The following is a 15,308-nucleotide window of genomic DNA, read 5'->3' on the forward strand; positions in this document are numbered from 1 at the left end:
CAGCACACACCCAGCGCTATATATATATATATATATATATATATATAGGGATAACCTTATATAAGTGTTAATCCCTTATAGCTGCTGTTAATCTAGTTATTTGCTGCCAAAATGCCCCCCCTTCTCTTTTTTACCCTGAATCAGATGCAGTACTGCAGGGGAGAATCAGGGAGCCGTCCTTCCAGCGGAGCTGTGAGGGAATAATGGCGCCAGTGTGCTGAGGAGATAGGCCCCGCCCCTTCACGACGTCCTTAACTCCCGCTTTTTTGTGTAAAATGGCAGGGGGAAAAATACATCCATATAGCCCTGGAGCTATATGTGATGTATTCCTTTTGCCAGCTAAGGTATATGTGTGTTATATTGCGTCTCAGGGCGCTCCCCCCCAGCGCCCTGCACCCTCAGTGACCGGAGTGTGAAGTGTGCTGAGAGCAATGGCGCACAGCTGCGGTGCTGTGCGCTACCTTAGTCTTGAAGACAGGATGTCTTCTGCCGCCGCTTTCACCGGACCTTCGTCTCTTCTGGCTCTGTAAGGGGGACGGCGGCGCGGCTCCGGTGACCCATCCAGGCTGAACCTGTGATCGTCCCTCTGGAGCTAACGTCCAGTAGCCTAAGAAGCCCAATCCACTCTGCACTCAGGTGAGTTCGCTTCTTCTCCCCTTAGTCCCACGATGCAGTGAGCCTGTTGCCAGCAGGACTCACTGAAAATAAAAAAACCTAACTAAACTTTTATTCTAAGCAGCTCTGGAGAGCTACCTAGTTTGCACCCTTCTCGGCCGGGCACAAAAATCTAACTGGCTTGGAGGAGGGTCATAGGGGGAGGAGCCAGTGCACACCACCTGATATCTCAAGCTTTTATTTTGTGCCCTGTCTCCTGCGGAGCCGCTATTCCCCATGATCCTTACGGAGTCCCAGCATCCACTTAGGACGTTAGAGAAAAAATTTTTTTAGGCACCTGAACTCAAGAATAGTCCTTTCATACCACCTGAGGCAGGCCGTACCTAGGAGCTGTACACGGGTGCGACCTGCCTGAGCACCTTGTGAGCCGCTGTCCCCAACCAGGCATATTGTCGGGTTGGTGATGTCAGCGGTGACACGTGCGGGGGAAGCTGCGCTTGGAGTTCAGATAATCACACACAGTGTGAACAGGAAACGGTCGCATTGACCCGGCTTTCCCGTTCACACAGCATATCATACCGGGTTGAAAACGTGTTCCTCCCAGGTCACTCGAGCCAGATTTCAACTGGACCCTTTCAGACAGCACCGCAAAATGGGTTATGCACTCTTATGTGCAATAACCCGTGTTAAAAGCTGGCGGTCTGAAAGGGGTAGAAGTAATTTTATTAAAGCAAGTGCAGTAATTAATGATCTACACACACAAAAAATAAAAAAGGAGATTGCATGAATTTTAATGCTCAAAAATAGTTTGCTCAATTTATACACCAGATAAATACTGAACTAATATGCAGAGGACACTAACCTCTCCAGTTTATTATATTCCCGTCCCTTACGACAAATACACTTCTCAACATCACAGCGCTGATATCTAACTAAAAGCTCCTGGAAAGCGTTCTCCTCCAGTTCCCATGCTGCATCTCTAAGGAAATTACAGGAAAATAAGATAGGTTAAGGAGTCCATTTACACTGAAACACTAAGAAGTTCTATGAATCACAACATAAGAGGATTTTTTGCACATACTGATGAATCCATTTCTCTGAATCCACTCGGGGACACTGGAGATCTAGTACAGCTGGGGTGTTAAGGATGCAGAACGGAGGTAGCACAATCTATAAAACAAAATTATGCACAGCTGGCTCCTCTCCCTTCACGCCCCATAATCCCTCCAGTTTGAAAAACTGACGGAGAGAAGAGGGAACATGAAAACTCTATGCCATACGGGAAGGAACCAACCGTATCAACACGTCAAACAGCAAACAAGAACTAATAACACGATAACTAAACCGTTTGAAGTATTTTTTTTACAAGAACACGCAGGTTGACAGCACCGAGGCGGGCGTGCAGTGTCCCCGAGTGGATTCCGAGAAACGGATTTATCATTAAGTATCAAAATCCTCTTTTCTCGTTCATCCACCAGGGGACACTGGAGATCTAGTACAGCTGGGGACGTCCCAAAGATACTACCACGGGTGGGAGTGCTGTCCGAAGCCTGGAAAAAAAAAAAAAAAAAAAAAAAAGTAAAAAACTTGCATCTCTAGATGCAAATGTATCAAACTTGTAGAAGCAAGTGAACGCATGTGCTGATGACCACATTGCAGCTCTGCAAAACTGGGTAGTGGAAGCTCCTCTAGCCGCAGTCCATGAAGCTCCTACAGATATGGACAAGGAAATCTATTACCCCAAGAAATATATGCCCGTTTGATGGTTAGTCGTATTCATCTGGCCAAGGTTCGTATTGAAGTCGGCCAACCCCTCCTGGGTCCATCCTACAGTACAAACAAAGCGTCAGACTTTCTACTAGAATTCGTAGCCTGCACGTAGACCCATAAGGATCTGACCACATCCAAAGACAAGTCCCCCTTTGGCAATCCTTGGAAGGAGGGGACCACACTCGGCTGGTTTATGTGGAAAACCGTAACCACCCTAGGTAAAAACTCTGCTTTTGTACGATGCTCCACTCTGTCTTCATAAACAATTAGGAAAGGACTTTTACACGACAGGGCACCTATTAAGACTCTTGTCGCTGATGCTAAAGCTAGGAGCAAGACTGCTTTCTAGCTCATTTTAAAACTGCCCTTTCCACAGGCTCGAAAACAGCCAATCTCCAAAATTCGAGCGCAGGTGCATGTCCCTCCTAGTACCTTCTTATCTCTAGGTGCTGTTCAAAACCCCCCTACCCAGTTTTCCAGCAGCATGCGTGGAGTGCAGTAGTGACCCTCCTGGCCTCTCAGGCACACTGAGCTCAGACTTTTGAAGGTTGGTTTTTCCTTTTATTTTCATCTATTAATTGCTTATTTTGCTCACTTTATGAATGAAAATTACAAAGGTTATGGATATTTTGCAGAACCATGTAGGTTTGCCCAGGGTGGCCTCTCAGGCACACTGCGCCCAAACTTATCCTCATGTTCGTGTTCGCTCTATTTTGCTTCAGATTTTCTACGGAAATGGCCCGTAAAACCTACGATTTCTCTCTTTGTACGTCCTAATGAAGGTCACTGATCACTTTAAGAGCGTTAGAATTGAGTTAATTAGGTGCTAATGACGATTTTCTAACAAGTGCCTGTCAGGCGCACTGCGACTGAACCAGGGAGTCCCAGAGGTGCGCCTGACGGAGGGTTAAAGCCATGTGGCTTCTTGTTCCTCCGACTGTTTATGTATGATGTCGCCGTCACATTGTTCGACCGCACTCTCACGTGATGAGCCCATACTAGGTCTTCCGCCAGAAGAAGTGCATTGTAAAGTGCTCTTAGCTCCAGTACATTTATTGGGAGACTGCTCTCCTGCGGTGACCATCTTCCCTGAAACTGATGGCTGTCCAGTACTGTTCCCCATTTTCTGAGACTGGCATCTGTTAAAATTTTTCAATCCCAAATTCCAAACCCCTTTCCCGCCGCTATGTTCCTGTGGACTGACCACCAAATTAACAAGGTCCTGGCTTGGGGCAATAAGTGAATCCTTCGGTGAAGAAGTAAACGCATGCCTGCCCCCTGAGCAATCAGATTCAGCTGAAAGGATCTGGAATGTAGTTTGCTGTATTGGATCGCTTCGAAGGATGCCACCATCTTTCTTAGAATCCATATACAAATAAGCAGAGACAGTCTGGTTCTGTAGAACCTGACGTACCACCTCCTTGAAGTCTCGAATCTTGTATTCTGGGAGAAACGCCTTCATTTGTATTGTATCTAAAATGAGACCTAGAAATTCAATCTTCTGCATCAGTTGCAGATTGAATTTTTTGACGTTTATGATCCAGCCTTGAATTAGAAACCGATGACTGATCTGAGCATCCCAGAACAACTGGTCCTGAAAGGGAACCTTGATTAGAAGGTTGTCCAGATACTGTATTATCTTTACCCTAACAATCTCAATTTCGTTACCATGACTGCCATGAGCCTTAAGACTCTCGGGTCTGATATTAGGCCAAACGGTAGAGCTCTGAACTGATGAGTTGTCCACTGCAAACCGTAAATAGGCTTGGTGCAGGGTCCAAAATCTGGACATGGAGGTAGGCGTCCTTTATGTCCATGGACACCATGAACTCCCGTTGCTCCAATCCCGCAATAACTGACTGTATTGATTCCATCTTGATTCTGTAAACCGTCAGGAATTGATTTAAACACATTTAAAATGAGGATTGGTTTGAGATACACATCCGGTTTTAGCACTACAAAAAGATTTGAATAAAATACTGTTCCTCTTTGAGACGACGGGACAAGCATAAAATACTTCCGCCTGAAATAACTTTTGAATAGCCCTGTCTAACACCCTCGCTTTTTGAGGTCACCTAAAAAGGCCTGTCGTAAAGAGCGGACTGTGAGGTCGGTTCAGAAAAAGAGATTTATGGTAGACTTACCATGATTAAATCTCTTTCTGCGAGGTACATTGGTTCCACAGGGAAACATCGGGGTGTAGAGATGGATCTTGATCCAGGCACCAATAGGCTAAAGCTTTAGACTGTACCAGGACGCATTGGGGCCTCCTCTATAACCCCGCCTCCAGGCACTGTGAGCTCAGTTCCGTTAACCAGTCCAATGCAATGTGCCACTGAATTAAGCCTAATGAGGAATTCCTCCACAGTTTGAGAAACTGGTGGCCCATTCTATTGTTGTCTATTCTACTGTTGTCTGCGGGATTACGCCATCTCCTTAGAATTTTCCTCCAGGGCATTTTTCCACGATCTTAATGTAGCACTGCTCCCGGGATGATCGTACATTCCCAAATGTGTGTCGCAATACCCCTAAAGCCATATTATTGTGGTTTTGGTTGGTGGTTTAGACGCCATGTCCAACCCTCACACACACACTCCAAACAGCCGTGTTTTCACTCTATTGGTATAGATGGAGAGAAAGCTGCAGGGATATTGGGAGCAATGAAATTATCTTTTTAGTCGCAAAGCTGGAAGAGAATAAAAAATTTGCAAAAACAAAAAACAGCTAGACTTGTACAAACCTCCTCCTACCAACTGTTGAGTTTAGTTGATATGTGACAGGGTTGAGGCTTCTGAAGCTCCCTCTTCCGTAGAACCTGTCAGCAGCATCCCTTGGAAGATATAGATACATATCTATATCTATCTATAACAGTCATTTAACTAGTCAGTGCTAATAACAAACCTTAATTTGTTTCCCACAGCCTGCTAATGCAGTATAACATGTCTGCTGCCTTAAAAACAGGAGGAGTGCTTTTAAACTCTGCCTCCCCTATTAGTAGACAGCCCGCTCTAGCCGTTGCGCCTAATTTATCTAACCAAAATAGCCGCAATTGAAAAATCTTGTTCACCTCGCTGCTAGGTTTCCCTGCAGCGAGGTCCCTCCTGCCTGTAAGCACGCCCAATGCACTCACTGAAGGCTGCAAATGAGCTCTCCTATGGAATGTACCCGCTAGCTTCTGTCTGGCTGCGTTACTACTACTATATGATCTGTCAGCAGCGTCTTGTACAGCGGTGACGATAGAGGAAAAGCCGCCAAGCAGCTCTGCTGTGCGCACTGCCCACGAGCCAGCTAAGCCGCGCTGTCCCACTGCTCCGCTCCGTAGCTGTCTCTCTGCCAGCGCAGAGACAGTTCAACGGGGAATCTATATAGTATATCGTAGGCGCAGCTTGTTACTCACTGTTAGAGACCTTCTGTAAGAGATGCAGATACCTTCCACTGGGATCTTAATCTCCATGTACTGTTAAAGTACACCTCAATTAAGACTGCACCCTCCTTTCTGACAGGTGGGATAGGGCTATAGTTAAGAGAAAAATAAATTCTAAAAAAAAAAAAAAAAAGACAGACATAAAATAAAATAGGATTTTAATTATCTACCGGTAAATCCTTTTCTCGTAGTCCGTAGGGGATACTGGGAATCCATTTAGTACCATGGGGTATAGACGGGTCCATTTGGAGCCATGGGCATTATGGAAGTTTGATAACGTGTGCTGGCTCCTCCCTCTATGCCACTCCTACCAGACCCAGTCTAGGAAACTGTGCCCGAGGAGACTGACACACTTTGAGAGACGGAAATAGAAAAGAAAAGTGGTGAGATTTCGAACCAGCACAACCAGAACAAGAGGAAAACCATGCTAACCAAATGTGAAAACAGGTACAGCAACAGCTGAACCAAACCGGTAAACAAGCATCCGTGCAGGAAAAACAAAGCACCGGGCGGGCGCCCAGTATCCCCTACGGACTACAAGAAAAGGATTTACCAGTAGGTAATTAAAATCCTATTTTCTCTTACGTCCTAGAGGATACTGGGAATCCATTTAGTACCATGGGGAAGTACAAAAGCTCCCAAAACGGGTGGGAGAGTGCCGAGGTTCTAGCAGTACTCATTCACCAGACTGAAGTTCCTCAGAGGCCAAGTTATCAAACTTGTAAAACTTGGCAAACGTGTTCGAACCCGACCAAGTAGCTGCTCGGCAGAGCTGTAATGCCGAGACACCCCGGGCAGCCGCCCAAGAGGAACCCCCCGAGCTAGTAGAGTGGGCCTGTACAGATTTCGGAATCCGCAAACCTGCCATGGAATAAGCATGTAGGGTACGGAGCCTGATCCAGCGTGCAAAAGACTGCCTTGAAGCAGTCTGTTTGGAGGAATTGCTGAACCAAATTGAGATCCCAAGGTGCCGTGGGAGGCACAAAGGGAGCTTGGATATGAAGAACACCCTTCAAGAACGTCTGGACCGCAGGGAAAGAAGACAATTGTTTCTGAAAGAAAAATAGGATTTTGGTACTTACCAGGTAAATCCTTTTCTTTGAATCCATAGGGGGCACTGGAGTACTCTTGGGATATGGACGGGCGTAGCCGAACAAGGGCACTGAATATTTAAATTTAGGACCCTCCCCCCCCTCCATATCCCCGAGTACCTCAGTGTACGACCTCAGTGTTTTTTACTGAGCGAACAGGAACGATAGAGAGGTTGACAATGGAGAATACCTATAACATAACGGACAACACAATGTTGACCCATAACCTTACTGTCAACTAAACAGTTGACACCATAACCGATAGAACTTTATAATTTGAACCAATCGGTGAAAATGTGTTACCATAAGCTCCTCTGAGCTTAATATCAATGAAGTAAAACTTGTTACCCTAAGCTCCCTTGAGCTTAAAACAACCCCGGTAAAACTGCTCTGGGTGGGCGTCCAGTGCCCCCTATGGATTCAAAGAAAAGGATTTACCTGGTAAGTACCAAAATCCTATTTTCTTTATCATCCACTAGGGGTCACTGGAGTACTCTTGGGACGTACCAAAGCTTCCCTCGTGGGCGGGAGAGCTGTTTGATACTTGTAACAGTAGGCAGCCCAAAGCTAGATGCTGATGGCGCCACCATTTATAACGTGTAAACGTGCACAAACATGGTGCACATGAAGGCTATATAGCCGCGTTTTAGACACTCCACGACCCACTGGGTCTGACATTCCCACAGAACCTGTGGGATGAGCTATTACTGACGTAGGCGATTGTAACTTAGCCTTAAAGTAAACCTGACTTGTAGTCATTATTATTACCCAACTGGATAATGTCTGCTAAGAAACTGGCTAACCCCAGTTGGCAGTATCATAGAGAACAAACAACGTATTCATATCACGTACTGTTGACGTTCGGGACATATATAAACGCGTAATGCGTGTACCACATTCAGAATTCTAGAATGTGCTGTCCACACAGGAACCCCTATTGGTATATTGATGTGAAGAATACGAAAGCGTGATTCGTCCGAAGATCTGCTTTGTCATGAGAAAACTCAAATACGGTGGCTTGGAATACAAGGCACCCAAATATGAAAACAAAACCCTTGCCGAAGCCAAGGCTATAAGAAAATTGTTTTCCAAAGTGAGAAACTTAATTCCCATTTGTTGAAAGGGTTCAAAATATGAAAACTGTAAGAAATCTGAACCCAACTTCAAGTCGCCTGGCGCTGTAGGTGGGATAAATAGAGTGTGAACTTTGATGACACCTTGTAGAAAGATGTGTACAGACGCCAATAGAGGCAAACGTCTTTGAAAATAAGTTTACCACACAGATACCTGCACTCTTCGTGCAGATCAACGCAGTTTTCCATTCCACCCCGTTTAACAGAATACGGGTTACTTGAAGGATGATGTTGGAAACTTCCGAGGTTTACAACCTATGTAAGCCCACGAAATTTTGTAAAAATGAGCTGCCTTAAACGGCTTACTATTTCGTAACATGGTTAGTATAACCGATACTGTAATGCTCAATTTCTTAAGAGGGCGGTCTGCACCCTCACCCCGTCAACCGCAGCTGCGGTACATAGATAATAGGTACATAGGTAACTATGGGTAAACTAACGTTCCCTGATGTAACAGGTTGGACGTATTATGAGCGGGCCAAGATCGTGTGCAAGTATTCCTTGAAAATTCGAGAAGCAAACTTCTCCGAAACCCATGAGCTACCACCAGTATGACTGTGACAAACTGTCTTATGAGCCGTTTTGACAACGGAGAGAGCAGCGGAAACTGGTGGAGCCAGATACACGATGCTGAATGACCACATGAATGTGAGAGACTCCACCGCCACTGCCCTTGTGATCTGTTTTGTACACATACTGAGCTTTTGTAATTGTGGCGAGATGCCATCATGTATACTTGAGGGTAACCCCCTTCTGTGGACTCGCATATGAAACACCTCTGGATTTAATGTCCAGTTTTCAGGATCCAAATCCTGACGGGTGAGATCCTCTGTCTAACAGATGTCCACTCACGTAATGATCTCTTGACATTTTCACATAATGGTGTTCTAAGCCATTGAGGATTTGAGTCACATGCCGCATTACCATGCGGCTTTTTGGTTCTCACTGGTTGTTGTGTATGCAACTGCCGTTGCCTTGTTTGACTGCTTAAGGCCAGCGTGAGACAGGCATCAAACATTTACCTGAAACTCATGGTTGTTCCTCTCCACAGAAATCTTTAGTAAAAGGCGAAAGATTTATTCGTTCTGAAGAGAAACCAGAGTATATACCTGGTCAGACTGAAAGCGAATCATGTATTGCATTGTAAAATGCACAGAGTTCTAGGACCTTTATCGACAGCAATCTTTGTTGCTGATTTTAACTACAAATCCTGACCCTCTGCGACTGTCGTCCAGAGTATATGCACCCTTTTCCCTCTGTGGGAAACGCGAGTGAAGGGTGGCGAACTAAATTGAAAACACAACTTTATTCTTAATAGGTGAATACACCAATGTACCGCTAGTGTGCGTGTTTTGCACTAATTACTAGACGTACATTTGTTATTGCTGGTGTAGTAGGTAAAAGTCTTTGATTTACCGTATTTATCATCTTACCTAGGCATTGACATCGTTTAGACGGAATTAGATGTGATTGTTTTCGAACTTGATCTGCTACCGCAGTATACCTTAGTAGCGCAAGTTAAAGGAACTTTGTTGAGACAGAGTTCTTATGTGAGATGAGCTATCATCCCAACCTCACTTTGGTAAATACCCAAAGCGATAAGCAACGGTAGACATGAAATGGTTAATGGTTGTGGCGATTTGCAACCGCTAGAACCTGTGAAGAACAAACCGGACTGGGTAAATACGCATTCAAATGCAATTATGCAATTGTGTGGCTCCAATAAGCAAATACTAACCGCAGAAAATCCATTTTCTAACTGTAGTAAATGACTTGCTGATTGATATTGCAACGGAGCTGTTTGGTTTTGCTCAAACAGAGGGGAATAAGTAACTCTGACTCTGTTGGCGTACTACTGCCTGGTTTATAAACCTGCAAAGACTAAATGACAACCTGCCAACCGTTCGACAGAGGCAGTTTTGTCCTTTAAGCTGTAAATAGCTGAGACCTGTATGAGTTGAAGTCCTGAAACCTCGCAAATGTAACATGTAAATACGCGCTTCCACAATTGTAAAAGAAGTCATCAAACCACTGGCTTGCTGACTGTAACGTCCTGTCGTTACAAGGCGTGACTGTTCCTTATAAAGGGATAAAACGCCGTTACAAATATACTGTATGCGGTAATGGCTGAATATCATAAAGGGATAAAATACCGTTACAAGTATATCAAATTTATGAGCAAACAAGCTCTGGCCTTGTCGCGCTTAACTAGCGACAATGAAATTAACCGGCGTTAGCAGAAGCTTTACAGATATACTCTGCAGCTTCTTTTACCAGTGATCGTCATTGTTTGATACATAGATTCTAGTGACCCAAATGTATCCTGGGTTTTTATAATGTTTGAAAGAAAATCATCTAGCAATGGCGGATCGCGTCCTTTTGGAAACGATTATGTATGGTTGTTAACAACCCCCCCGCACTATCTGAGTGCTGGTCTAATGTACCCTTCTCACTCGTAGTTATAATTTGACATAGAATCGAGTGAAATAAACACTCTGGTACCCAAAGGGAAATTGGCCCTTTGGAAGACTGTCTTTTGTTAGGGCTGGCGGAGTCATTCCGAGACTCCGATGTTACCGCTCTTTTAATTTGAATTGCCAATGTTAACATAGGATTTTTAAAATTATTTTTAGTCTGCACTATAGCCTTACTCGCTATGTAGACAGACACCATAAAATAATAGGCAATAGACAGACACTTGCACGACTTAATGAAGTTATTATGTGTCATATATATATATATGTTATTGCTGAACAGCATATTCATATGAAACTCAAGCTTGTTTCTCTCTACGGAAATCTTTAGCAAAAAACGAAAGATTTATTCGATATGAAGAGAAATCAAAATATTTTCTTTTATGTGAAAAGCAGTTCACATGGGCATATGAAACCCCAACCAAATTCCTACTAACTTCCCTGCGCCTCTGGTGGCTGAGAGATGTAGGGCAGGAATGTTCTAGAATTAATTAGAAATACAGATTACATGGCTGACTTATGTGAAAACTGAACCAAAAAATTCCCACTAACACCCCTGCGCCTCCTTGTGGAGTATAGGTGTATGGGCGGAATGTTCTGGAATTATAACCTGGAAGAACAGCAATGATTAAAATGACCGTCATGCCATGCTTCCACTGAAAATCACAGGACAGGTTACCTGCTGCAGCGTTAATATATAGGCTTAATAGCCTATTATACATTAAATATAGGCTTAATAGCCTATTCTACAGTTACAGGCCTATTATACAGTAAAATCCGTGCAGTTTACAATACATTATGCAGCCTTATGCTTTAGTTAGCCTTCCAGTTATTTCATTAACTGTTTAAACACTAAGCAGTCTCTTACCCCATGCAGCCTTCTGCTGCTATGGGCTTTACTCAACACTGCCTGCAGTGAATTGTATTATTTCCAACATATCTTATTCCCAAGCAGCCTTTGCTGCTGCTATGGGTCAATAACTTGTTTAAAAACTGAGCAGTCTCTTATTTAGAACTGAGCAGTGTCTTAACCCATGCAGCCTTTGCTGCTGCTATGGGCTTTACTCACCGTCACCCCCCCGCAGCCGCGCTGCTTGTGATGTAGCTTCTCCCTGTGCAGCGCCGGAAGCGAGTGCAGGGAGCTTGGGGAAACCCGGGGAGCGCTGGTATAGTGCGCCGGGGAGCCCTAGGAACGGGCGGCGCCTCATACAGCAGTGGCCGGGTGCAGCGCTGGAAGAGCGGCCGGCGTCTTTAGTGACGTACGGCCGCTCGGAGCTTTAGACCCGGGTACGCAGAGTGGCTGCTTGGGCGGCGCTCGCGTACAGTGGCTGGGAGAGCGGCCGGCGTCTGAGTGACGTGCGGCCGCTCGGTTACCGTGCTGGGAGAGCGGCCGGCGTCTGAGTGACGTGCGGCCGCTCGGTTACAGTGGCAGAGTACTGGTACAGTGGCTGGGAGAGCGGCCGGCGTCTGTGAGTGACGTGCGGCCGCTCTCTCGTTCAGCGGGGTCCTCTGTAAGCGGCGGGCAAAGCGGCGGTAAAAATAAAGGCTTTTCCCACACAGCAGGGCGGCAGCGTGAGCTGACCGCCCTGACCCCCCCACCATACCTTGCAGTGTCGCACTTCTGTAAGCTCCGTCCAGATTGTGACGGGGCTTCCATCCTGGCTGTGACGGGGCTTCTTACTGTAAGCACCGTCCAGTTTTCAGCTCTCCTCCTGGCTGTGACGGGGCTTGTAATCTCCGTCCAGTTGCAGTAGGAGACAGTCTGCCTGTGGCTGTGAGGGTGCTCTTTGTGAGGACCGACACGCCATGCGCTGCCTTGTAGCGCCTGTGGCTGTGAGGGTGCTCTTTGTGAGGACCGACACGCCATTCGCTGCCCGTGCAGCGGCACTATCCCGGACCCATGTTTTTCCAGAAACTGGGAAGGGATGTGCTAAGTGTAAAAATAAAAAGTAAAAATAAAAAATTTAAAAATAAAAATCCAAGTGTGGATATACCACAAGCCTTGTTCGTGCTGTGAGCACCGAAAAAACACTGAGGTCGTACACTGAGGTACTCGGGGATATGGAGGGGGGGGAGGGTCCTAAATTTAAATATTCAGTGCCCTTGTTCGGCTACGCCCGTCCATATCCCAAGAGTACTCCAGTGACCCCTAGTGGATGATAAAGAAATAGACAAAGCCGAAATCTGAACTTTAATGGAGCCCAGGCGTAGGCCCACATCAACTCCTGACTGCAGAAAAAGCAGGAAACGTCCCAGATGAAATTCACCGTTGAATATTGTCTGCTCTCACATCAAGAGACATATCTTCCAGATATGATGATAATGTTTGGACGTTACCCACTTCCTGGCTTGGATCATAGTCGGGATGACCTGGTCAGGAATCCCTCTCCTGGCTAGAATCAGCCATTCAACTTCCATGCCGTCAAACGTAGCCATGGTAAGTCTTGATAAACGAACAGGCCCTGTTGCAGTAGATCCTCTCAAAGAGGAAGTAGCCACGGATCTTCGATTAGCATCTCCAGAAGATCCGCATACCAGGCCCTTCGCGGCCAGTCCGGAGCAATCATAATTGCTTGAACTCTTTCCCTTTTTGTTCTTTTGAGAACTCTTGGGATCAGAGAAATTGGAGGAAACAAGTACACCAGTTGGTAGACCCACGGAGTTGCCAGGGCGTCGACTGCTACAGCCTGTGGGTCCCTTGACCTGGAACAATAGAGCTTGGGCTTCTTGTTGAGTCGAGATGCCATCATGTCGATTTTTGGTTAACCCCACTGACGTACCAGCCACTGGAACACCTCCGGGAGGAGGCCCCATTCCCCTGGGTGCAGGTCGTGTCTGCTGAGGAAATCTGCTTCCCAGTTGTCTACTCCTGGAAAGAAGATCGCCGACAACGTCACGGCATGTTTTTCCCCCCAATGACAATTTTTGACACCTCTGACATTGCGGCTCTGCTTTTCGTTCCGCCCAGTCGGTTTATGTAAGTCACATTGTCCGAATGAACTTGAATGGCCTGATTCTGAAGGAGAGGAGGCCTGCCGAAGGGCGTTGTAGATGGCCCTGAGCTCCAAGATGTTTATTGGAAGGACGACTTCCTGACTTGACCATCTTCCTTGAAACTGCACCCCAACCTCTGAGGCTTGCGTCTATGGTTAATAGAATCCAATTCTGAATACCGAACCTTCGACCCTCCACTAGGTGAGCAGTTTGTAGCCACCACAGGAGGGAGATCCTGGCTTTTGGCAACAGACGAATCCTGATTCATGTGAAGATGCGATCCGGACCATTTGTCCAACAGATCCAGCTGGAAGGGCACCTTCCGTACTGAATTGCCTCGTAAAAAGCCACCATTTTCCCCAGAAGGCAGATGTACTGAGATTCGGGTCGGCTTCAAGACAGCCCGAACCATCGACAGGATCACCATTGCCTTTTCCAAGGGAAGGAACACTTTCTGAGAAACTGTGTCCAGTATCATTCCCAGGAAATGAAGCTTCTGCGTTGGTTCTAGGTGAGATTTTGGCAGGTTAACAATTAACACTTAGTGCGGTTGGGCCGTTACACCCCCCCGCCCCCTCTAAGTACCAAGAGGCAGGCTGGTGCCATCTAGTCCTGCCTGAAAATAACAAACTTAAAATAAATACAGAAAACTCTTCAGAAGCTTCCAGAGATGTGACCAGCTCCGTCGGGCACAATTTCTAAACTGAGTCTGGTAGGAGGGGCATAGAGGGAGGAGCTAGCACACGTCACCAAACTTCTATAGTGCCCATGGCTTCAATTGGACTAGTCTATACCCCATGGTACTAAATGGATTCCCAGTATCCCCCAGGACGTAAGAGGAAAAAAAAAACCTTTTGTGGAGCAAGAGCTCCTTTCTGTGCTTCCACCTTCAAGCACAATTTTTCAAACTGAGGGATTAGGGGGCAGGAAGGGGAGAAGCCAGCTGTGCATAATTTTGTTTTTATAGATTGTGCTACCCCCCGGTCAGCTGTACTAGATCTCCAGTGTCCCCTAGTGGATGAACGAAAAAAAAAAAAAAACAACAACAACATTCTATAGGTGGCTACTGCATGATGGCAGTGATTAGAGAGGCCAATCCCGGAACATTTTTCCAATCCCGGGATACCCAGGATTGGGTTGAAGATTTACAAATTAAAGTCTTCAGTACCCCCTACTCCCCTTCACGAACCCACCCAGCCCACAGAACTACTCAACATCCTCGGAGTGCGGGCAGGTTCACTTGCTACAGGCGGTGAGGTGCGGTCCGGGCAGTGAGGGCTGCTGACATCAGACTGTGCAGCGTGACCTCTGATTTCACGTCACGCTACGCAGTGTGCACAGCTGGGAGCAGGGGGAGCCTCCTGAAGAAGCACAACGCTGCCTGGCATTGAAAAAACAAGGGGGCTTTCTCATCCCGAAATCCCCGGGATTGAATCCCAGCATTGGAAGCTCCAGTCCCAGGATTGAATCCCAGCCAGTTTTATCCCTAAATCGTGGGATCCCGTCGGGATTGCCCACCCTAGCAGTGGTAAAACACTAACAGAAATTCCTGCAAACGCTCAATTGGATTCAGATGTAGTGACCGAAAATGTGATAACATCAATGTCACACTCATCAAACTGCTGGACAAGTGCTTTGTGTAATAAAACCGTGGTCATCCTAGAAGACACGCGTCTTCCCAGAACAGACCTTTTTGGAAATCATTGTCTTGGTCACTTGTCCTGTTAAATGAAACCTAACAATTAACCTTCTTTCAAAATGTGATCAATCACTTCTTGCAGCCATGATCTTCGGCAGCCAGAGTAGA

At 46.1% G+C, this 15,308-nt stretch overlaps 1 protein-coding gene, 1 non-coding gene and 1 pseudogene across 4 annotated transcripts in view; all 3 read right to left on the reverse strand.

Moving 5' to 3' along the window:
• Nucleotides 1-15,308, reverse strand: part of G2E3 (G2/M-phase specific E3 ubiquitin protein ligase) — an 80,868-nt gene that overhangs the window by 21,557 nt on the left and 44,003 nt on the right. For all 3 annotated transcript variants that reach the window (XM_063948151.1, XM_063948153.1, XM_063948152.1), the window contains exon 8: nucleotides 1,478-1,594. In XM_063948151.1, coding sequence (XP_063804221.1) covers nucleotides 1,478-1,594 — 117 coding nt within the window. The remainder of the gene's footprint in view (nucleotides 1-1,477; nucleotides 1,595-15,308) is intronic.
• On the reverse strand, nucleotides 9,024-9,138 carry LOC134981578 (U5 spliceosomal RNA). The gene has a single exon (XR_010190704.1). It is a non-coding gene; the product is annotated as a U5 spliceosomal RNA (small nuclear RNA).
• On the reverse strand, nucleotides 10,775-10,882 carry LOC134981615 (U5 spliceosomal RNA; annotated as a pseudogene).

This window comes from Pseudophryne corroboree, chromosome 12 (genome assembly GCF_028390025.1).
Source record: "Pseudophryne corroboree isolate aPseCor3 chromosome 12, aPseCor3.hap2, whole genome shotgun sequence".
Taxonomy (NCBI): domain Eukaryota; kingdom Metazoa; phylum Chordata; class Amphibia; order Anura; family Myobatrachidae; genus Pseudophryne; species Pseudophryne corroboree.